General features: G+C 37.7%; 1 protein-coding gene across 1 annotated transcript; it reads right to left on the bottom strand.

Moving 5' to 3' along the window:
• Nucleotides 1-4,164: 4,164 nt before the first annotated feature.
• On the bottom strand, nt 4,165-25,982 carry LOC117304380 (sodium-coupled monocarboxylate transporter 1-like). The gene is made up of 16 exons (XM_033788797.1): nt 25,632-25,982; nt 24,289-24,489; nt 23,520-23,585; nt 20,974-21,025; nt 20,519-20,592; nt 20,059-20,210; nt 18,699-18,839; nt 16,533-16,662; nt 16,179-16,267; nt 14,773-14,885; nt 13,794-13,861; nt 12,686-12,772; nt 10,495-10,727; nt 9,904-10,007; nt 8,145-8,239; nt 4,165-6,121 (listed from the first exon to the last, which is right to left on the bottom strand). Exons 1-16 carry the CDS (start codon nt 25,767-25,769, stop codon nt 5,993-5,995), a joined length of 1,872 nt encoding a protein of 623 aa, XP_033644688.1. The 5' UTR covers nt 25,770-25,982; the 3' UTR covers nt 4,165-5,992.
• Nucleotides 25,983-26,186: the final 204 nt, after the last annotated feature.

Below are 26,186 nucleotides of genomic sequence, written 5' to 3'. Positions count from 1 at the left end.
TTGTGAGCTCAAACTTTCACAGGTTTGTTAATGTAGGCCTATGCATGGGATATGAGACGACTGGTCTTTGACATATATTACCAATAGTTTCCACTGCCTTTATAGGGCATTCGTCGTGAACTAACACGTCACGCCATTATTTTTTGTTGACTGCACAAAATTGCCGACCGTGTTATAGTTTCGAGGCATATTTGTCTTGTTTAATATATTCTACTTGTAAAACACCGTTCTACTAACCATAGTTTTATAACAAACAGTTTTCAAACGTTTTTCACTGCCACAAACTCGCCCGATCCAAGGCATCGTGTCCCTAAGCCTAAAATGCATCATAGGTATCCCAAAAAGTTAAAGCAGACTGAACCCGGCATTGTGATGAATATCCCATATTCAATCCCATATTAAAATAGCGCACAAAATGTTGCTTAAAGTGTACCCTAATGGGATGAGTTACAAGCTCCACAAAGTAACCAATGCTTATTATATAAATTACTCATACGAGTAATAAATTTAAAATTTAAACACATTTACAAATTCCTAAATACCCAGTCTACCCGCAGGTCACTAATTCCCTTTGTGATTCATCTGCACAGTATGCATCGTTTTTCGTGCGTGACCTCTGTGTGAATTAATTATAGTCGAAAGGGCTTCTGCAATTCGGTCATTTTCAGCTAGTTCTGAAAAGTCTCAACCAAAATAATGTACCAGTAAAATGAAACAAATTAAAGCATAATTATCTGCGCCTTGAACACCCAGCAGGGTGGATATGTGCGCATTACAAGTCTTATTATTATTATTATTATTATTATTATTATTATTATTATTATTATTATTATTATTGTTGTGTATACAAAAAAATCGGTGCAACTCAAATTTTAAAAAGAGAAATTTGTACGTAAAAAATGGCTTCAAAAACACAGAGAAAACAAGTCACAAAAACACGGCAAATTTTCCCGTTATGAATGTCGGCAACAATCCCAAATTAGTATGAACATGACCTCCATGGTATGTATGGTAAGATTATTTCATATTCTACCTGGAAATTTTAAAAAGCGAGACCGGATCGTACCTAGTCCAGTCAGGATACAGCGATTTCCACCGTTAATCCAAAACTCCTGAGTTGCAACGATTTTTAAAACGACAGATAAGTTATTCTCTTCATTGCAATGCACTTCTCTGTTATTTTCGTCAAATTCTTTTCAGATAAGGCCGAAAAAGACTGAATTTCAAAAGCCCTTTGGACATATTCAAACCATGAAAAATCACGCCAACTCGTGCAGATAATTTACAAAGGAAACAACTATTATATCGAGTGACCTGCGGGTGACTGCGTACTAAGCAGTGAAGGGGAGTTATAATACAAAGGAAACCTTTGTAAAGAGCCATTCAGCCATGGCGGAGCTGTGATAATTATTTGCTTTGGCCCACTTGGCTACACAAGCTCATAAATTCAGTATTAACGTATAGTTTGCGTACAGCTCATGTCAAAGGTCACACCATGACCTGCGTTCCTAGGTTTAGTAAATAAAACGTTTTTCCAGTTTGACAGCTCCTTTGCACTATGGCGTGTCAAACGTTGCATTATTCGATAATGTACAATGTATGTGCGATGTTTCTCATATTATTACTCTTGGATTGGTCATTGTTTGAGTTGCCCAGATTGGCCGTTGTTTGCTGTAGAAGTGTTCTGCATCTTTCTTGTTGTCTGCATCATAGTCGGTTTCTTTGTGTGGGATGCATATATTTTTTTTGAAAAGGTCGACCAAAAGGTCCCGGGAACTTCCTGGGAAATAACTATAGTGCTTTTCTTTTTTTCTGACTCCTAGTAACTTTATTGAAGTCATTAAAATAAGCAATGATTTAAAAAGCAGCTCCAGCTGCGGATTCGATGGCATAAATTCTTCTGTGATTAAATCTGGCATTTCCTTTATATCTCGCCCTCTTGCTTACATATTCAACCTTACTTTGACTACTGGTTCCTTTCCTTCTAATCTAAAGGTTGCTAAAGTCATTCCCGTCTTCAAAAACGGTGATAAACATAACATCAGCAATTACAGACCTATCTCCATTCTTCCTTGCTTTTCTAAAATTCTTGAGAGACTTTTCTACAACAGACTCAATACTTTTATTTCTCGCTTCCATCTTCTTTCTGACTCTCAATACGGGTTTCGAGCTAAACACTCTACAGACATGGCGCTTATTCAATTTGTTGATAAAGTGTCCACGGCTCTAAATAATAAATTGAGCACTGTCGGTGTCTTTGTTGATCTTTCGAAAGCATTTGACACCATTGATCACTCCATTCTCCTTGACAAACTTAATTTCTACGGCATAAGAGGTGTTGCTCTCAAATGGCTTTCTTCGTATCTTGACAATAGACAACAGTTCACTTCTTTTAAAAATCACAACTCTCCTTGGCAAGAAATTCATCATGGCGTTCCACAGGGTTCTATTCTTGGCCCACTCCTCTTTCTGCTCTATATTAATGATCTGCATTCTTCTTCTTCCCTTCTGTCTTTTACGCTCTTTGCAGATGACGCAACTATTGCTTTCTCTGACTCCAATCCTGCTAAATCCTTAAATATTATGAATGCCGAACTTCTTAAAGTCTCTTCCTGGTTTAAAGCCAACAAACTTTCCCTCAATGAACACAAAACTAAGTTCATGCTCTTCAGTAAATCCTCTCATCTCTCAGAAGACATTCCTATTCTTCGTATCGGCAATAATCCTATTCTTCAAGTTCACTCCACTAATTTTCTAGGTGTCATTATTGATGATCAACTCTCCTGGGGTGAACACATCTCTTCCATTACTAAAACCATTTCCCGCAACACTGGTGTTATGTCTAGACTTCGTGCTTTTCTTCCTCCCAAATCTTTGGTATAACTTTATAATACCCTCATTCTTCCATATCTTAACTATTGTAATATCATCTGGGCACAAGTTTCTAAAAACAAACTCCATTCACTATTAACCACTCAAAAAAGGGCTATCAGGATATGCACCTTATCGCATCCCCGGGAGCACACCGCACCTCTTTTCGCACAGTTGCACTCACTAGCACTTGCATACATTAATAAACTTCATACGGGTATCTTCATGTACAAATTCACCCACAAACTTTTACCCACCTCCTTTCGTTCATTCTTTACCTTTGTCCGTGACACTCATGGGGTACTCTACCAGATCACATAACAAATCACACCTTTATGTGCCATTCACCCGCTCATCATTCCACCTAAAAACACTTCGTTTCTTTGGGCCGCGTCTTTGGAATGGTTTAAGCCAGTCGATTAGATCACAATCATCTGTGGGTCGATTTAAACGCGCATATAAAAGAGCTCTCCTCTCCCAGTATTTGACATAGTTTGCCTTCTCGCTCTCATTTTACTTTTGCCTAAGTCGTCAGCAAACGATTTTTTATTATTTCTCGATTTCTTATTCTTATTGTTATTATTGGTAGTATTATTATTATTATTATTATTATTATTATTGTTATTATTATTGTGCAATTAGTGTTCTCATCATTGTTGTCTTCATGTTCGTTTTGTCAGTCCGTTCGTTCTTGTCCCAGTTTATTGTCTGTCCCCAGGCATCCCTACATAAGCCTCGGCTTCCAGATGATGCCTCCATACTCTATGTATTTATTTTTCTCACCCTCATTAAATAGCTTTGTTTATTGGTTATTCCTTAAGAACATTGTTTGTACTCTGTTTTCATGAAGTATGGAAATAAATATCAGTTTGAATGAATGAATGAATGAATGAAAAGTGATATGAATTAGCAAAACACATCCCGGGTAAAACTTCAAAAACGCACCATCCACTCCAACATCGGAAAAAAAAGTCCAGTGGCAGCCTTGTAGTTAATTGTGGTGGTTTTAGTTTGAAGTGTTGTTTTGTTTTGGCTATTTTGTTTCTCTAAGATTTGTTAAGGTAATTATGTAATGCAGAATAAACGAGATAAAAAGTACAGCTCATTGGTAGTGGTTCATAAACATATAAATATTGTATAGTAAGTTATTTTCAAATTGCTGTGGGGTATTCTTTTTGGTTACATTTAACTTTTTTTTTATTCGTTTAGATATAATACAAAAACTACTTGTGTCGGTTTAATGTTATCACTGCTTTCACGTTTAAAATAAAGCTATAACAGCAAGCACAACGGTTAAGAAACAATGGTTTCGTTCTTATTTTTGTAGGTTTTGATTTATACTAAAATAATATGACGACCCTTAAAATCGAACTTTTTATTTATACACCATTTAACCAATTACCCGTTTATGTAATGACCATCTGTAGAAACATATACACTTTTATTTAACTATACGTCCCTATCTATATGTTCACCACACTCATCTTGCAAGTGATTGAGAAGTATATAAATGCTTGATTTTGTTAACCTGAAAACATGGTGCATAGAGTGCCATTATTTGCCCGTAAAAATACTCCGGTAGAGAAAAACAATTTACTGCTACCGAGTCCATGTTGTCCCTTACAATTTCTGAGCACGTCTGGTTTGCATGTTGGCCCTGAAGGGACATTGAATATATATATTTACGTGAATATTGAAGTCAATATTCATGGAACGCAAACATTCGCCCTGAATCGCAAATAATTATTGACGTACTTACCGTGTCTCTATATACATATCATATTAAAAAGATAAAATAATCCGACAACTTTTTTAGAAAAAAGGGTCATAGGGTCATACATAAACAATGAAAATCTAATGTAAACCTGATGTGGCCATTGTGTTTTTTTGTTCAAAAAAAAGTACCAAAACTCTTAATAAAGAAAAATAAAAAAATAAAATCAAACCTTATTATACTCAAATATAATTAACAACTCACTTTGTACCCCAACCTTCCATAATAGTTATAATATCATAATAGTTTATTATAAATTATTTATAAGCTGTTGAAAAAAAAGATCGCTTTACTAAATCAACCTACATGACTTCTGAGGTAACACGGGAAAGATTACAAAACACCAAAATGAAAATATTTCTGCATTCATGTCAATCAGTATGTCCTCCTTGATGCGCCTTCTCAGAACTGATTAGTCTGCTGCCACCTAGCATCTAAAAGTGTTCCATCATCGTTCATTAGACAACCGTTATCATACTGCTATGTGACAATCAGCACGTTGGAAGGAGGACCTTCCCGGACACCTATACGGCATTTATCTCTATACTTGTGAATATTTTGACCCCAAATACTTATTGCAACCTTGATTGTTTCCTATCACCGTTTACTAGCGTACACCGTAAAAAGAAAAACAGAAAAAAGACGTACAAATTACGGTGCTTTTCTGACAGCTAGGGTGCCAGATTAAGTGCAGTAAATTTCACAGTGGAAATGTTGTATAATTGTGCTTTGAAGGGGTAGTTTACAAAACTTTCACTGTGAAATTTACTGCGCTTTACCTGACACCCTTAGCTGCAAAAAGCACCCTAAGCTTGAGATTATCTTGACATGTGTTATTCTATTACACTTTCAGCTGTGAACTCGGTCAGCTGTTTCTCCCAACAATTTGCTTGGAACTTGTAACTTGTAATTTAAACACTAGACTTACCTTTTTATTTTGACCATACAACAACAATGCTCACTGCTGCGGCACACACATAACTGTTTCAAATCTCAACATGGTAGTCGTCTACAACTATTACAACCGAATGATGAGCTACATCAAAACGCTATAGTTTTGTCCGACTAAATGTTTGTACATGCAAAAAAGCACTTGCCAAAAAACCTTATGTCGCATAAATTGAGAAAGCACCCTAAAAAATAATAGCAAATAGGCCTAGCCTCCGGCAGAATTGAAAAAAAAAAAAAAAAAAAAACAGAAAAAAAACCCAGAACAAACATGACTTTACAATGCGCTATGGCAAAAGAATTAACCCGAATAATAGGCCTACAGCGATTAGTATCATAAGTTGGGTGGTTTTACTCAAACACCGCGAGTTGTGTACAAATATTTAGGCGTTACCCAACTTATTCTACAGCTGTGCTACTGAGTTCACCCATTGCATAGCCAGTTTCCTTCGAGTCGTCGTGATTCTTATTCCCAGCATCGTCAGGAAAAGTGGCGCTAACGCTCTGTATGCGTGTGATGCGCACTTTCTAGAATAAAATAACGAAACATAAAGAACATAACATTAATAAATTAAAGGCAGTGGACACTATTGGTAATTACTCAAAATATTTATTAGCATATACATAACTTTGTAACAAGTAATGGGGGAGAGGTTGATAATATAAAACAATGCGAGAAACGGCTCCCGCTGAAGTGACGTAAATTTCCAGAAAGAAGTAATTTTCCGCGAGATTGATTTCGAGACCTCAGAATAAGATTTTGAGGTCTTGAAATCAAGCATCTGAAAGCACACAACTTCGTTAACAAGGGTGTTTTTTCTTTCATAGTTATCTCGCAACTTCAACGACCAATTGAGCTCAAATTTTCACAGGTTTGTTATTTCATGCATATATTGAGATACACCTTGAGAAGACTGGTCTTTGACAATTACCAATAGTGTCTAGTGTCTTTAAATCGAATTATTGCTAAGTACTTTTCTTTATGTAAATTTGCAAAAAAAATCCAACCGAATAATAATAATAATAATAATAATAATAATAATAATAATAATAATAATAATAATAATAATAACCGTTTTTTATACAATGCATTATGGTTGGAAAGATGTTTTAAAAGTAGAATACAATAATCCACACAAATTTGCCTCGAAATTGCGTGGTTTTCCTTTTACTGTGCGAAAAAAACACGGTCGGCCATTTATGGGAGTCAAAAATTTGAATCCCATAAAATAATGGCCGACCGTGTTAGTCGACGAGGTAAAAGGAAAACCGTGCAATTTCGAGGCATGTTTGTGTGGATCATTGTATTCCACTTTTAAGACATCTTTCTCCCGTATGCATTGTATAACAAACGGTTACAAACGCTTTTCAAAGACCAACTCGACCGATCCAAGACAACGTGTTCCTTTAATTTTTAATTATTTTTTATTGTTTACGCTGTTTCTCACTCAACCTTTCAACCATACCAAACGTTTTTTAGATTGCACAAATTCCAGAAATGACTGCCCAAAATGTATTTGAATGACTAAACACACGCCTCAAGAAGCTCCGTGCGAATTTGAATGCTGCTTAGTGATTAATTGTTTAATTGAATGATTTTTTTGTGAATGACGCAACATTACATTTTGACTAATCATAAAACGAAATCGAATGACCCTTTTCAGTTGCATTCGATTTCGCGCAAAATAGAATAGCTTGGAGGTTAAATTGGCTGCTCATTTTCCGACATTGCAGCAGCAAAATGATTTCCTCCAGTTCACAGTAGAGTGGAATCAGCCTTTGCTTGCCAGCAATCGCTATAAGAGACCGTTGTTTGTAAAATGTGGGCAAACTCAGTGAAGCTGTTTTCTGATTGTAAACCTGCTTCAATTTGTTTTTATTTTGATTTTGGGGTTGAACAAAGAATTGACATAAGTAACATAACATTAATAAATTTAATCTTTGTTCAACCCCAAAAATCTGTAACAATTTTACCCAGTCAGTTTCTCTTTTTGTTTATAATTTGTGTTATTTAGTGAGAAGGATGTGTGGTTTTCGGCCATTTGAATGTGAAGGAAATTAGTAATATCCCTTTGAAGTGTCAATGCACTTATTCCTAACATCAATACACAATGTCCACAGATTTACACAGTTTGAAGTATATGATAGTAGAAAGCTTCCCTTGAAATTTTACTTACAGAGGTGCTGTAGTTTTTGAGAAATGAGTAAAAACAACTAATTTTCGTCTCAGTTTTAGCATGTAAAAACGTATTAACCAGTTATGATATGTTTATCATAACTGGTTAACGGGTCTTTACATGCTAAAATAATGTTCGTCTCATGAGACGAAAATTGTTTTGTGGCTTGTTTTACTCATTTCTCAAAACCTACAGCACCTCAGCGCAAGTATGATTTGAAGGGAAGCTTTTTACTATCATTATCTTCAAACCGTGTAAGTTTAGTGCAAATTTGTGGAAATTTTGAAAGGGTACCCAAATCCTTTAAACAAAATTCTATTTATCTTTCTGTCGGATAAATTTTACAGCTTTTAGGGTGAAATAAACACACTCACCTTATCATCATCTTGTGATGTTTTCGGGCAGCAGCAACATGATTCCCTCCAGTTCCACAGTAGAGCGGAATCAACCTCTTGCTTGCCAGCAATCGCTATAAGATACCGTTGTAAAGTGGAAATTACAAACAGTCCAAACAATGGGAAACCAAAGAGGAGTCCCCTGTTTACTGGATTAACAAGTAATGAGTAAGGATATATAAATGGACCTGAACAAAAAAAAAACCTCAAAAGGCACAGGGTTCTGAAACCTCATGCGGACTTTACACAAGTCAACAAAGTGCTCAGACGATGATTTTCCTTCAGTTTACAGAACAAGGAACGTCCACAGAGGGTATGCAATACGAGCAGTAAGCGTGTTTCATTTTTCTTTCTTACATGTTTGTTGTTGTTTTGTCAGTGTCGTTGTTGTTGTTGTTGTTTGGTTCTTAAAGTTTGTTTTAGTGGTTCCTTTCAGAAAAATGGAAAGGTCCTTGAAAGTAATTAACATTATTATTGAAATTCTCCCTACGAATACAACAATCCCCAGCCGTGACACGTGTGTCCTTAAGAAAGACACTTGACCATTGCTTCGTCCTTTGGATGGGACGTAGTCCCATGTGTTGTGTAGCGCATGTAAAATAACCCAGTGCACTTATCGGTGTTCCTGGCTGTGGCTGCTAAATGTGCCTTAGCACCTTGTAAACCCTAATAAGGTGCTTAAATGGGTCTCAGGATTCATCACTTAAATAATCTTTCTGAAAGTTTGTATTTACTCAGCGCCTTGAGTACCTTGTTGGTAGATACTTGCGCTATATATTATAAGACTTCGATATTATTATTCCATTGTGCCCTTTCTTCCCAGCAAAAGGCTTTCCTTTAAATATTACTTGGTGAGGTGCTCTAGTTTTTGAGAAATTAGTAAAACAGTGTCACGAAAATAGCCTTTTTACAATGCTAAAATAATGTTTGTCTCACTTAGACGAAAAATATTTCTCGTGACTTGTTTTAATCATTTTTTAAAAAACTACATGTCCTCAGTTAAGTATGATTTGAAGGGAAGCTTTCTACCATTATTATGTTGTAGACATTGTGTTTTGTGTCATACAAAAAGTACCCAGACCCTAGAATGTAATCATCGTTATTTCAATACAATATTTCCTTTAACAAGATTATTGTAAACACATCGTAACTGTTGATGATGTTAGACATTATTATATTGAGCGATGGCGATTCAAGAATTAAATAATTTGTAAAATAACACAACTAGAGTAGAACATACAAAGCAACAGCGATATCAAAATACATCAATAATTTTACAATTAACACGCTTCTCAACTTTTGTTGTATATTTTCATTAATGATCGAATGTTTTTATGATTTGAGGCATTGCATGGTGAGGTATCAGTATAGGCCTATATTTGGTTTGCGGAATCACCATGTGTATATCTACTTGCCAGGAAGAGTTCGTTAGAGAACTGTTGCTATAATCATATTCTACTACCGCGGGGTAGATTTATCGAATTGTCCAGGAGACGTTCTGAAAAGAACGCCTGCTTTTTTACTACTATCTGGCCGGAGTTCTGGAAAATCGGCTGGGACTATACGACTTTAGCTTAGAGTATCGTTACTAACTGCACTGCCGCGGAGTGAGTTTTGAAACTTGTCTGAACGTTTCGAAAAGCTTGCTCTTGTCATCGTCAGGAGACTGATCGATTGTTGCATCCATTAGAATTGTACGTCACCACCCAACAAGACGCAATAATTGTAAATAAAATACCTTCGAATATCAGACTAGCTACAAGTCCAACGACCACTACGAGAACGATGCACAGCGTAGGGTACCAGAGCCGGGATATATTGTACAACTCTATTACGAAGGGCCTGTGAATAAGTAAATAATAAATTGAAATATCGATGGGATTTTGTTTTTATTTCTAACCAAAAAGGTAAAACATTCACAAAATTATAATAGGCCGTGTTTATTGGAAACTTTGAGGATGAATACATTGTGAGTATTGTTTGTAGTAATTGTTATAAATGAACTGGACACTATTGGTTATTACCCAAATCACTTGTTATATAATAACAACTTACTTGGTAACGTGCAGTGGAGAGCAGTGAGAAACGGGTCCCTCTGAAGTAACGTAGATTTTGAGACATCAGTTTCTCACTAAAATATTTGAGTTGAATTCGAGACCTCCAACTTCGACGACAACTCGAGTTGAAATCCATCAGGGGTGCTACTTTTTTGTTTTCTCTCTTGCCTTATGTGTGAATATTTATGTTTTCTTCATCGTTCTTAATTTTTTACTTTGCATTTTTACCTGTGTAATTCATAATTAAAATTCACACATGAAAAGACAGTTACCTTGAAGTAGCAACTGGCGGCACGAGTGTTGAAGATTCGTTGGTAACCATAGACATCATTGTAGTTACAACATTCATCACTGAAGAATCAGTCGTTGCATTGGCTGCGAAATCGTAGTCTTCACAACCATCCGTCCTCAGCTCCAAACTACCAGGTAGTGGCAGATAGATCAGTGAACCTATGAAAATCCAGACGCCAATGGATGCTCCAACAACAAAACCAACGATTGTCCCCTGAGGTATTATTAACAATATTGGACAAATTGGAACGCTAGTGGCAGCAGACTAAAGAGGTATCTTTCTGAGCGTTTCACGTAGTTCTGAGCATGCCCACATTACTGAGGACAGTAGATTTACCTGATAAATCTGCGTACACATTGCGTTCCAAAAGACGTCTGCTTAACGGCCGAATTCATAAAAACTAGCAATAGGAGACTTTCCAACGGTAGGTGGCAGCAGACATACCGGGTAAATTTCCATTGTTTACGTAGTTCTGAACATGCGCATAATTCTGAGAACAATGGATTTACCCGGTAAGTCTGCTGCCCTCTATTGTCCCAGAAAGTCTCCCATTGCTTATAAGCACAGGCACCGAGCAAATGGAAAAGTTCATCAGCAGAAGCTGAAGCAAAAGCAGTTGATTAAAAATGTATACAAAACATTTTGCTTTGACTAATTGCTTTTTCTCAAGCTAGCCCAGCAACTGCTTGGAGGTTCTTAATAAAGGCGCTGTTAATGTGCGATCAATGTGATCAGCTTTGGTCAGCTTGTGTGCAGCTTTGGTCAAAATCATCCCAAAACACCATGTGCAATTAGACAAATTTCAACTAGTAGCAAGGAAAGAAGGCACGTCAGGGTGCCAATGCAACATTGCTACACACACCGGAAAAAAGAACATGGATGACAAACACAATGTTGAAGAAGGTTGCCAACATGAAAGTAGTAGTACGAAATGTACTCGTTAGAAATGATTTGATCAAGTATTGTTGGTTTTGTTATTCTATCTTACTTGATATTAAAGTCCCATCCAACATAGTAAAAGTCTGTATTCAACAAAAATAAAAAGCAGTCGCATCACTTTATAACTTGAGTAACTATAAATCACCATGGGACTACAAATAATATGAAAGTGTTCTTTAAACAAAAACGCGGATGCCGGAGATCTGCCCATTTCATAAAGGAATATTAAGGTTTTTTGTAAATATTTATTCCCTGTTTCCAATGTCTAAAAGTGTCCAAACATAACCCTTATAATATCGTGTGTGTGTGTGGGGGGGGGGGGGGGGGGTAGTTGACCCCAAAATGCAAAGAATTAAGCCAAAATAGTATTTAGTTTAAATATTATTAAGTTTTATCACTACAAATGAGAAAAATAATTCTCAAACGTGTGATGAATATTTTATCATTATGTTTTTGCAGAATTGTGTCCATCACAGCTGTGCAGGACTATATACAAAAATAAGAAAACTTTATGGCTGCATGGTATGAGTGTGGCAACAGGCACTGATAAGAAAAATAAATCGACCATTTTTGTTTGTGGAAACGAAACAATTTACGATAAGGTAGGATTGGATATTTCTTCTCAATTAATTTTTGGTTTGTACACCTTAGGCCGATGAAATCTTCTCTGAAATCTTCTCTGTAAATTGTAAAATCACGAACCAGCAAGAGGTCAAGCTACCCTGTAAGGATCTTGCAACACTTCAAGCAATTGCCGAGTAACACAAGCAAAGGGTTGTTGCCATGACTACGTATTTAGGCAAATGCTAACCAAGGTAGCATTTGCTTGCAAGAAACAAGCCTTTGCTTTTGCTTAAAACTATATAGCTTTTACTTGCTAGCAACTGCTTATTTGTATGTATGAAAATGTAAGCAAAAGCCTAGAAAAAGCAATTGCTACTTCTTTTGAATTCGGCCCGTTAAAACCAATGGGCACTTTCGGTAAAACAGTATTATCCAAGGCCCACACTTCGTGTATCACAACTTATATATAAAATAACAAACCTGTGAACATTTAGGCTCAATTGGTCATCGGAGTCGGGAGAAAATAACTGGAAAACCCACCATTGTTTCCGCACGTTTTGCCGTGTCATGACATGTGTTTAAAATAAATCCGTAATTCTCGATATCGAGAATTTATATTGTTTTAATGTTTTCTCAAAAAGTAAAGCATTTCAGGGAACAATATTTACCTGTGAGTTAGCTCTCCTGAAGAATAGGCCCAGGAAAAATACAGCAAAGATTGGGCCATTAAAAACACCAATGACGCCGATGACTGCCTGAATAATAACGACATTAATTTATAGGTTAAACACACCTCTTTATTAGGCACCGTTTTCAGATTTCATGGTGTTCGGTAGGTACCTACAGTCATGTTTACCAGGGAGACGAGGTAGTAATCGGTGTTTGATAAGTACCATACTTCCAATGACCCATTGCTGTGGTTAACTAAATTTACTAACAGAAATGTAGAGTAACGGGTGATAATGTCCGCTAGCTGCCATTTGTGCCCCGCCCCCAGCCCCCGTTAATGTTAGCTCTTATTGAGCGTCTGCGAGGCTCTAGTTTGGGTAACAACATTGAACCAAGGGGAATGCTATGTTTAAAGTCAAGTTTATTTGGCTAGGATTGAAGTAAAGCTCAAGCAAATTTTCTCGAAAAAAAAGGAGGTAAGTGTAAAAAGCACACGATCGTCTGTGCTATTTATAGCAAGATTAAGCAAATCAAATTGAAATAAATTCTGTTCCGCTGTTCCAAAGATCAGATAAGTTGGAGTAATGAGTTAGGGTTGTCATAGGTTGTCAGTCAATCGGCCAAAAGTCAATTATAAAGCGGCATAATCAATAAGTTGTCTGTAGGCGCTGAGACACAGTTGAAATTGTATGGCGGCTGAAGGCAGTTGAGTTCAGGATCGCTTGAATGAGGTATACAAGAAGCTTAGTCCACATTTTGGGGACATATAAGGAGAACTAAAGATCTATCTGCAAAAGTTCAATAGTGAGCTCTAGGCACAACAACAAGGTGTAAACGAACGAAGACGTCTTTCTTGGCACCTCAATTTTTAAGCCTGTCCGTGACGTTTCAAGGGACTTGTTTTGGGTAATGCTTTAAACATGAGGATCATAACTTCAAAGATGACTATTTGATATGTTGTTTGATAAGATGATGGCCACTTGAATAACTTTTGCTTTAATTTAGAATTAATCTTTCAGCAGTTATGTTGATAATTATGAAGCACTTTGATATAATATACTAAAGAGACCATTGCAATGTTATAAAACTTGTGTTATATTCTCTTACTGGAAAAATGCTCCCAATACGTGAACCAAGCGTCGCTGAGGCAATTGTCACACATCCAAAGATCATGGCTAAAAAAAAAAAAACATCAACACAATAAAGATATCATTTATATCTGCGTGGTGCTTAGTGTTTATAATGGTATGACAATTAAACTGTGAATTTCGTCTGTGCCTTGAACACCCATGGCAGCAGGGTGGATATGTGCGCATTACAAGTATTATTATTATTATTATTATTATTATTATTATTATTATTATTATTATTATTATTATTATTATTATTATTATTATTATTATTATTATTATTATTATTATTATTATTATTATTATTATTATTATTATTATTATTATTATTATTATTATTATTATTATTATTATTATTATTATTATTATTATTATTATTATTATTATTATTATTATTATTATTATTATTATTATTATTATTATTATTATTATTATTATTATTATTATTATTATTATTATTATTATTATTATTATTGGATGAGAAATTAAAAATAAAAGAAATGAAATAATTTTATATTAATCAAAATAAATTGCAACCATTTACACGAAAGCCATTGTCCGAGCATGCCAGGAAAATAAATACTTGGTTTTTCCAACCAATTAGTAACTATCTTTTTGACAAAAGTCTAAAAAAAAAACTTGTTTGTAGATGTTGGGCACCTCTGGAAAACAGTGTTTCGCTGAGACGTCTCGCCCAGGTTAAATAAGAAGTAAATAAGACATTTAACATTTCTTAAATCAGTCGCACAACATCGGTAAACAGTATTGTCCAAAGGCCCATACTTCATGTATCACAATGTTTTGCTCAAAAAGTAAAGCATTTCATGGAATAATATTTCAAGGGGAGTCTTTCCTTCTGTAAACCATGTAAGTTATTTGTAAATCTTTGAACTTTTAATTGTTGTTCTGTTCAGAAAGTGTCCAATGGCTTTAATAGTTTCTATAGTAATACTCACCGACAAGTCTCGTTATCATGAGATATCTTGAATCTGGCAAATCCTTCCAAATGTTGGAAATGACGTGTTCGCTAGTAATTGTTGCGATGGAATTCAAGATAGAAGAGGTGGTACTGATGAAAAACAAAAACAAATAAGGCATATTTACTTCAACCAAACCTGCTAGAGGAGCAGGTGATGAACATAAATAAATAAGCCTTTTGAGATATGGCAGACACAATGCTACAACACTATTAAGGTTCGGGTAAATTTGTGTGTTATACATCCAAACCACACAGTGCACTCCTATCACGTCCGTCATACCTCAAAAAGGCTTATGGCAAGTGTGATGCATTTAAACAGCAAAATTCATACAGTTTGAACAGGCCCATAGGTATAACGTAGCCCCAGGGGAGGGGTGTACACACTAAAAAGGTTCAACAAAAACAACCTTCAAACAAAAACAAAATACTATATTTGTTAACCCTCAAAATATAATTTCTATCCCTCGAAATATTGTTTTCCCGCAGAGAGCAATCTGTGTTTGTTAAAAAAAAATAAAAAAAAAAATAAAAAAAAAGTTAACTGATAGCAGATAGAAAACCTTCTCCTGGACTGTACTATAGGTTTTCTCGCTCAAATTCGGCAGTTTTGCTTTTCCAGTTTCAAATTCAGAATTCGGCCTTTCAATTTCGTTTTGGGTCGAGTCAAATTCCTTAAGCACTCTGTTCAATTTAGCGTAGCGTCATTCTTTTTTCGTGACACACACGCCCCAAGAAGCGTCTGCGAACTTGAATGCCTCTTTGATGAATTGTTAAGTTGAAAGATTATTTTGTTAATTCGAATGACACAACATTACATTTGACTAATCTCAAAACGAAATCGAATGACCCATTTGAGTCTAGCATTCGATTTTGCGCGAAATAGAATAGTCGGTGGTTAAATTGGCTGCTCTTTTCCCGAAATTGACCGAGAAAACCTATATTTGCTTGATAAAAGAAATAGTAACCAGTTTTTATATAGCGCTTTTCACATCAGACGGCTGTCTCAAAGCGCTTCCAATATTGTGACCACTGGTCATTGGGGGCCTTAAATCACTCATTGAATCATCTCAGCTCTGGTGGGAAGTGTTTGTACAGCCTGTGCAAACAATAATGCGCTACTCGGCTAAATCAATTTCAAGAACCATCTCTGTCCTTACAGGTTCCCATTTCCGCCTGGTTGGAGAAAAGCATGTAGTTATTCAAAAGTGTCTTGCTCAAGGACGCAAGTGTCACGACTCCCGAACGCCACCCTCTGCTGAACAGAATCACCCGAGCTTGAGTTCGGTGCTCATCCGCTCGGCCACGACACTCTACACCTGGTTATCCTGGACTAATTTATACGAGGCAGCACACAAAGCTAAGAACGAATTCGACAAAACCTACCTAAGAGCAGCGCTGCAGAGACCAGAAATCATTAATCCTGGAACGCCGGGAAGATGCTGGAATGCATTCAAGATGTAGTAAGGCAGAAGCTGATGAAGAGAGAAGAGAACTACATCAGCATAAGTGCGTTGCCCTTTGAAGCAGAAAGTCTGGTGTGGAATGTAAACCATTACTATCGGCTATGAACAAGTTAGCGACCAAACACGGTCTAGATTGAACCCATACACAGAAATGAAAATCGGAAACACTCAATGTTGGGTGTTTTTTCTGTGTTTTTTGTGTTTTTGTGTATGTTTTTTTTCTTTTTCTTTTTCATTTTTTTTTGCTGATCGTATAACCCCCACTTGCACTTACCCCATCGGCTTCACGAAGATATCCAGCCGAGAGAGGATCACAGTCAACGTAGAGGGCGTACATCGACACACCGGCTATTACGCACAGGGATGTCAACAAGATGCAACCAGCAACGAAGACGCCAAATGCCCTATAAACACAGGTAAAACAATGTTTCATAGAGGGAAGAGTTAAAGGCAGTGGACACTATTGGTAATTACTCAAACTAAGTATTAGCAAAAAACCTTACTTGGTAACGAGTAATGGGGAGAGGTTGATGAGAAACGGCTCGATCCCTCTGAAGTGACGTAGTTTTCGAGAAAGAAGTAGTTTTCCGCGAATTTGATATCGAGACCTCAGATTTAGAACTTGAGGTCTCGAAATCAAGCATCTGAAAGCACACAACTTCGTGTGACAAGGTGTTTTTTTCTTTCAGAATTATTTTGCAACTTCGACGACCAATTGAGCTCAAACTTTCACATGTTTGTTATTTTATGCATAATATGTTGAGATACACCAAGTGAGAAGACCGGTCTTTGACAATATTACCAATAGTGTCCAGGGTCTTTAAGTTATAAGCAAACCGTTATAATTATGAGACAATATGGTCAAGAAAAATATCGCAGAGATTTTACAGTGGACATGCCAAAACAATTAAGACCGGATTGCACTCATGATGTTAAAGAAAATTTAAAAGTCAGAATCGACCACCGCTGTAAAATTAAGTTTTCAATGCATTATGTCGTTGCATTGAAGCCTTGCGATTGTTTTTGTGGCCGGGGTAAACTCAAAGAAAAGTACAGTAATTATAACTTTTGAGGGTTTTCCTCAGAGATCAACGTAAAATAAAGGCCTACAGACTTTAAATGTTTTGATGACGCAATCTAGATGTGTTAACAGTAAAACCATGAACAAATCTCTCTCGGGTTGCGGAGGCTTTGTAAGTGGTATAATAAAAATAATAATAGAAATGCTTATATAGCGCATTTCAGTACTGCAAGTACTCACAATGCGCTTTACAAAACAAATAAACACATTTATACAATAGAAAGCAACAAATAAACTAAACAATGCAATATTATTACAAAGAACATTGAGTGAACAAGTGAGTTTTGAGATGGGATTTGAAGAGGTCCGGGTTTATCTGGAAACGGAGAGTAGCAGGAAGAGAGTTCCAAAGGGTGGGTGCGCTGAAAGCAAAGGCTCTTTTACCGTCGTTTTTGTTCTGTATGGGGGAACTTGAAGAAGAAGCTGTGAAGAGGATCTAAGTGACCTTGTCGGGGTGTAAGGCGTTATCAGTTCAGAAATGTAATGAGGGGAGAGACCATGGACAGCATTGGAAAGTGAGGAGCAGGACTTTGTACTTGTATGCGGGTTCTTTTCAGAACCACATTGTAGATATATCATTTCCTTATTATGTACTGACATCTTACCCTAATTAAAATGGATTAAAATTATTTGTGTTTTACCATACACATGATGTTTGTGTTTAGCACTTATGTGTACTTATTTGATGAAGCAACTCTCGAAGGCATAATACTCAAGTTGTATTCCAACCCACAATATTTTCCATTCAAGTGCACGTAAGGCAAGATTCCATTTGGGACTTTATAATAAAAACTGCTATTTTGACAATTGGCAATGCTTGATATACTGATGCGGGATAAACTGATAGCAGGGGTCGATTTCACAAAGAGTTAGGACTCGTCTTATCTCGAGTTACTCGTCCTAACTGAGGATTAATCTTAAGGTCTGCATGCAACAGTGCAGGGTTGGGACTCGTCCTAAGTCCTAATATTAGTCTTTAGGTAGGAAGAGTTTTTTTAAATCGACGGCAGGTGTGTCAACAATTGTATTACTCAACGAAATATTAAGGCTCATCTGTGTCTTATAGTCAATGGAGAGTTTACTATATAGACAGTGGACTAGTCTAGGTTGTAAAACCTCCAGCGGGTAAACGATCTTGCCCTGGCCACTCAAACTTTAAATTATGTTTCTCAAAAACACATTATCTCAGAAGTCAGCGGAAATGGGATTGAACGTAATTCATACGCAGAGCCAATTTCTAACAGGCAGTGTAACGAACTAAGATTTATGATCCATATTGCAATAAATAAACAACGATTTTTCATGACTGTGTTCAAAATGCTAATCAGTTCAAGTTTATCGATCGATAATTTTACTCACATGTGGGCAGTCTGCTGTGATTTGCACGTTCCGTATCTTTGTACCTGGATCTGAAGCACTGACATAGGGGGAAGCCAGCTGAAGGTGCCACCAATTATAACGGTCCAGAACGTCACGTAAACCCTGGGATCCGGGTCAAAACTACGAGGATAAGAAATATAATTAAAACAAACAAACATTTAAACAATAATTATACTGGGACTAATGGTGAACTTTTCTATTAAAGGTCGTTCGGCGGTGCCACTCGGCCAGCTAGAGTGCGCTAGCACGGCTCCACGTATACTGCAGCCGATTTCACGAAAGGCTTGGATTAATCCTAACTCAAATTAGGACGAGTAAATCCTCCTAACTTAGGAGTGGTTCAATGCGTCCCAACGTCTTTGGATACGGAACTTAACTCGTCCTAGATTAATCCAAGATTAGGGAGAGTTTGGTGAAATTGACGGCTGGTCTCTTGTCTTTATCCGTGAGACAGAGACAAGCACTGGTTTAAACGGCCTAATTATTTCGGTGGATAAACTTTCAGCAACGTTAGCTTGCACTTTCTGCGTTATGATTGGTCTGCTCCGAAGTGACGTAGTTTCTATTAGCAATTACTTTAGTCTCGATCGTCTGCTGTGTTGTAGTTCATCAAGTGTAATGTGTGTACACGTGTGAATGGGATGCGATGTCAAAGGTACTTCAGGCAAGATCCCGCCATGTGATTTGAGGCTGGTACCAGGGATTCAACAGCTTCTTAAATTTGACATCAGGTGTTCAGGCTTGTCTCCACGTTCGCTCGGTCTCAACTCGTCCAATTGGAATAGCTACCGTATGCACCTGCACAAAGGACCATTCCTCTTAAAGTAATAACTCCCAGCCAATTCTTCAAGCCTAACGACAGATTCGATGATCAATAAGTTGTGTAAACCCATTGCAATTGTTGTCGTTCTTTGCCATGTCCTTAAACGAGTGTTTTTCGTTTAAAGCGATCTTTTACGCAGTTTTCATTGAGGCTCCATAAAATCATGTATACAATAAGATGTTAGTTTTACAGTAGTACTTACCCTTTAACTTAAAGTAACATGTGAAAATTGCATTAAAAAAACCGTAATTTGAATACACAGTCTGATAAAGGTTTTTGACAAAACGTTTCTCAAGTTCAAATTTTTAGGGAAATAAAATATTCTTGTTTTCCCCCAACCATGCTATGGAACGGTTCTCAAAATTGAAAGCATAACCAAGTCTTTTGAATATTCGTTATTTTTAAAAGCGATTACAATACGTACTTTCCCCTTAATGAAGCCTCTAAACGTTAATAGCTTCCAACAGCCAAACGATTATTCCTATTTAGAGGTTAAGCAACTCAATTCACACTCACTTGAAAAAATTGATTCTCCCTCCGTTAAGGTTGCGCAACCAGATCTCACCAAAGCCAATCTGTATGACGGCTTGAGTAGCGGCAGCAATTAACGACGCAATTACCAGACACATCTGAAAGCAGTCTGCCCATAGCACTGCCTTTATGCCACCCTGCAGTTAACAACAACATATTTATAGCTCACACACAGACATACAAACTATTTTTTAGCGATCACACAGTCTCTTGACTTCAGCTAGTCGAAACGTGGAGACTTGTCGCACAAGTTGTGTGCTTTCAAATACCTTGAATTCGAGAGCTCAGCTGAGGGAATGTTATTCAATTTCAAAATGTTGCTGAGTATTAATGTTTTATTTTTTTCACAATGTTGTATACTATCAGCAGCTATGCCCTTATTGACCTCCACGTAAACGCAGGGTCTTTCTAGGTAGTAGTTTATAGTTCCTTTCGTTGAACTTACAATAACGGTGTAAAAAGTGCAAACTGCAGATAAAATGACTGTACATGTAAACACGCTCAGCTTGGATCCAGTCACTGCAAGAAAAAGAGGGGTACAGATTTTAAAAAAAATATTATCCTCATGAAGTAAGACTCATCCTGTTCTGTCTGTATGTCTGTCTGTCTGTCTGTCTGTCTGTCTGTCTGTCTGTCTGTGTTGTTGCTTCTTTGTCTTTGGTATTATCCGGGGAGTGAGTTATAAGGGGCGCCCTTGTAGGTGTCTTTACACAATGGAACAATGGACCCTTTAGGGCATTCTGTGTTGAACCTTGACCCCATAAAAAATTCTTACAAAAAGTGACTATCTAGCAACAAGAAAGGGACCATACAAAGTGGATGGTTTTGAACTTTAATCTTTAAAGTCGACTGTCTACTATTCGTTTCAACAAATAATATTTGAGGGGCTCTTTCACTCACCAGTGCTGAGCACAAGACTGGCTGCATAGGTAACCAAACCGGATTGCATAACCTGCAAACCACAGAAGCATTAATCACAATGGGGAATTTTGGGGCTGCTAGGTGGCAGCATATTTACCAGTTCGCTCGTCCCAAGAAAGGCGCTGGGATTGGCAAACGTATCAAGCACGTTCATTGGTCTAATCAAGAAAACGCTCAGTCCCATCTTGCATCACACTCACAATGCACCATAGAAATACACTGTACGCATGACGTAATTCCTGGCCAAGAATCTGACCAAGCTGATTAGCCAGTCACAGCGATCCTGGATAGCTGGCCATGTGGGCCGAGCGAAACTTTCCAGGGCCTCGGCTTTGGCTCAGGAGCCGGCCCAAGCCGAGGTTTGAGGAAGCCCCCTGGTAAAATCCATTGGTCTCGGTATATATGTGCGCATGCTCAGATCAACATAAGCAATGGAAATTTGCCTGGATAAGTCTGCCGCCATCTAGCGTTACAAATTTTGCCATACTCAAGGAATAGTAGCGAGCTTTCTATTTTCGGGACGGTAGCACACAGGACGGTAACATTTCTAAGCGTTTTTCCCCCAGGGAAGATGAGGCTACTTAGCATCAAGCAGCATGGTTTTCCTGCACGGTCATCTTCAGCCAATCACCGTGCAGGAAAACCATGCTGTCTAATAGTTGATTTTTCGTAATGGGAGTTTTGGATTAACGGTGGAAATCGCTGTATCCTGACTGGACTAAGTACGATTCGGTCTCGCTTTTAACATTTCCGGAAAGAATATGAAAAAATCTATCCATATATACTAATTGGGGACTGTTGCCGACATTCCTAACGGGAAAATTTGCCGTGTTTTTGTGACGTGTTTTTTCTTCTTTTTGAAGCCATTTTTTTACGTACAAATTTCTCTTTTAAAAATATGAGTTGCACCGATTTGTTTCATACAAAACGACAGATCTGCTCTTTAATTCTGTCAATTCTTTTCAGATAAGGCCGAAAAAGACTGAATTTCAGAAGCCCTTTGGACTAATTAGTATCCAAACCGAGGTAACGCAAGAAAAATCACACCAACTCGCGCAGATAAATCACAAAGGAGACTTATTATATTGAGTGTACTGCGGATAGACTGCGCTCCAGTCCTAAATGTAGAGGATACTCTAGACACGTTTGGTTGGTTACGCCAATGTGAGAAAGAAGGTACATATACAACACGTCCATAATGCTTAGTGGCCTCATCTTTCCTTGGGGAAAAGTACGCTGTACGGGATTACTGATTGTATATAAAAGAGATCAGTGTAAGGGAGCAAGAAATTCGATCGACGCATGCGCCAAACTAAAGTAGTCTCCGTCGTGTAGAGATTGGGAACGCTTTTTTGGTGAAACAACGTCCGGTCTGTACGACAACAGAGTGATGTCGTTTGTACACGTTGTATGGTGAGGGAGCATTGTGATAGACTTGATTCAAGCCCCGTTCTCGTGCGAGAGATCCTAAAAATCACATCCGATTTCAAAATGTAGCGATTGTGGTCCCGAGAATGGCCAGGCACAGGGGGGCTAGGTTGGGGAATGCCAACCTCGCAAAAGTTGTCTGATGTTTAGGCGATGGGACTGGAAATAAAAGGACCCTCACGGGACTGGGACTTGAATCAATTCTATATCACCATGCGGTCCACAAGATACAGGACGGGAGCACTCGAGCGTGAGCATCCAGACTACTGTGTTATGCTCTCTCCCGTCCTGTGTGCTACCGTCCCGATAATCGAAAGCTCGCTATTATCTGACCTTAATTTCAAATTCGATCAAAACAACTTAAAATAAACAATACAAACCAGTGGTATTAATTGACTATAAAATCATAAGAACCAGTGTAGGATTTGTGTTACGATTGTACTGTATTGCTAGGCTATACAAAACATAATGATAAACAATTGTACAATAGTAAATTAAATAAGAAGTGAAAGCAAAAATATCTTTTAAAGGAACATTTCAGAATTGGTTTCTGCTAACAAAACAGTTGAGGTGGAAGCACTTTATGTAATCCATCATAAACACAAACTGACAAACCTTTAGAAGTTTGAGATCGATCGACCATCTGGGTCACGAGAGAAAAGTGAAAAACCGATTACAAATTTTGCATTGCATCGATGCCAAAACAAAAATGAACAAAACGCTCACTGAGCGAAAAGGGATGTTTTCTATTATCATCATCATTAGACCGTGTAAGTTTTATGTAAATCTGTGATCCTCACGATTTTTGTTTCTTACAAATTCTGTAACGTTCTTTTTAACTTTGCTGTTTTCTATTCTGGAACAACAATTACATAATCATGTTTTCTACCATTAAAGAGCTTCAAAATCGATCGCATCTGATAATGGACAGCCCAATCAGGTACTCGCAGGCTGTTTGGTACAAGTATCGCGGGTGGCATTCAACGATTGCACCACTTACTAATTGAAAAACGTAATCAATGATTAATGAACAAACACTTTATGTGAGCCGTTTTAGGGAAAAGTAGGTTGTTGCAATCTTAGACGTCACTACTTACCCCGAAAGCGTAACCTAACACCAGGCAGCAGTTACGAACTGTAACACCGAAGCGTAATTCAAGATACTGCAAACGGAAAAATTGCAATGATGTATACACAAAATAATGCTGTAAAATCTGCTTAAAGTTCTACTTCTTCATGAGAATCAACAGTTTTTGTAACGAACCAAGATTCTTGTTTTACAAGTGAAGTATCAAAGATTGCGAAGCACAAACATTTAGGGCCTATAATTATGTTGTATTCAACCAGTAATGGGGGGTAATACATTAAAACAAACAATAATAAAATTACGGCACAAGAATGCATTATAAAATAAAGATGAAAACGGAAATGTCGTGGCCGAGCGGTTAAGAGCACCAAATTCAAACTCTGGTGTTTCTGATCAGCAGAGTCGGGATTCGAATCCTTAGCCGTGACACTTGTGTCCTTATCCAAAGACACTTAACCATTGCTTCGGATTGGACGTAAAGCCGTTGGTCCCATGTATTGTGTAACGCATGTAAAAGAACACAGTGCACTTTTCGAAAAGAGAAGGGGTTCGCTCCGGTGTTCATGGCTGTGGCTGCTGTATGCGCCGTAGCACCTTGTAAACCCGCATAAGGTGCTAAATAATTGGGTCTCAGAATTCATCACTTCAAAAACCTGTCATTCTGAAAGCTGGTATATTTTATACTCAGCGCCTTGAGTACCTTGTTTGGTAGATACGTGCGCTATAAGACCGATATAATTATTATTACTAAAACGGTTTACAAGCTAAGCATTAATTACCTGATATACCGTTTTTAGTTCCAATTCGTAGAATTTGGGCATGAAGATCCTGCCTGCAATCACCCCTGAGATGGTGAGAGGAATGACGGCGCCGGCGAAATTAATTATCCCCCTGAAGTACGTCTCCGACACGCTACCCTGGATGTAAATACCCGAAAAGAGGCTGGCTACCATTGAAATGCCAACTGGTAAAGACCCCATCTAGTAGAAAAGACAACAAACAAACGCTCTTTTAAAGACACTGGACACTATTGGTAATTGTCAAAGACTAGTCTTCTGCCGTATCTCAACATATGCATAAAATAACAAACCTGTGAAAATTTGAGCTCAATCGGTCGTCGAAGTTGCGAGATAATAATGAAAGAAAAAACACCCTTGTCACACGAAGATGTTTGCGTTCAGATGCTTGATTTCGAGACCTCAAATTCTAAATCTGAGGTCTCGAAATCAAATTCGTGGAAAATTACTTATTTCTCGAAAACTACTCCACTTCAGAGGGAGCCGTTTCTCACAATGTTTCATACTATACCACTAACCAACCTCTCCCCATTACTAGTTACCAAGTAAGGTTTTATGCTAATAAATATTTTGAGTAATTACCAATAGTGTCCACTGCCTGTTATCATTATGTTTACTAATAGGCCTACTCTATAATGTTTTGCTCTTCTTGACGATTTACTAACATTCGGCCATACATGCCAACCAGCTCCGTTTGTTTATCAACAACGGAAGGGTATTTACACATTTGTTCGTAGATATAATAATGATTTTTGGGGTTGAACAAAGAATTGACAAGAGTGGGATTCGAACCAACGACCTCCGGATTAACGTGCCGGCGGTGTCCCTATTTTGTCAATATCTTTGTTCGGGGGTGCCAGTCAGAAGCCATACAACCGTTAACTGCCGTGTAGCCAGGGATCACACCCAAATTACGATACAACCTGGGAAGCGGCAGCTGGGGGATCACCTTAAGGGGATGCGACTTTTTGTTTCAGATATCAATATAAACCGGCAGTTAACGGTTGTATGGCTTCTGACTGGCACCCCCGAACAAAGATATTGACAAAATAGGGACACCGCCAATATAGGGCTAGATAGCTCAGTTGGTAGAGCGCCGGCACGTTAATCCGGAGGTCGTTGGTTTGAATCCCACTCTAGTCAATTCTTTGTTCAACCCCAAAAATCATTTACAAATTTACCCAGTCAGTTTCCCTGGTGGTTTATATAGATATAATAATATGTACATATTTTGCACACACACAATTTGAGGGTACACCTGTGTATCTGAATCAATAACATCAAGACTATATACATGATAAAGTATACCACTTGGGCTTGCATACCTTTCTATCGGCCATCATGAAGTTTCCGGATGAATTCTGCCCTCTGCTACGGAAAGCGTAGAAGATGCCGATTGAGGCCGAAGCTAACAACATGACAACCAGTACGACATAATCTGCCCAATGAAATATTGCCTCCATGATTAATGTGTAGTTGAGTCAAAATTACTTGATACAAAACGCGGATAGACTCCGATTAAGCTAGCTCCTCAGGGTTTACTGTTGATTGTACCATGTCACGACCGTTGCTACATGTGTTCGCCAAAAAGAAACACCAACAGTGGAAACACTCGATTTTGCAGCCTTTATACATGTGCGTGGGGGGAAACTGCCCGATTCTGCCCTGAAAACAAAATAAGAAGACGAGCCAAGGGCATCGAAACAGAATAGATTGATCATTCCTCACAGAAAAAATGATTTAGTCACACATCAAAGGATTTACTACCCGTCAGTCAAGATCACACCTGAAAAGACTACCAGCAATAATAGTAGTGAGTTGTTATACTTTTGAACTCAAGCATTTAACAATGGCATTCAAGCCGAACGAAGTGATTTGTT

Source organism: Asterias rubens, chromosome 21, assembly GCF_902459465.1.
Source record: "Asterias rubens chromosome 21, eAstRub1.3, whole genome shotgun sequence".
NCBI classification, from domain to species: Eukaryota; Metazoa; Echinodermata; class Asteroidea; order Forcipulatida; family Asteriidae; genus Asterias; species Asterias rubens.
The sequence above is the reverse complement of the archived record's forward strand: the minus strand, read 5'-3'. Positions and strand labels throughout refer to the sequence as shown.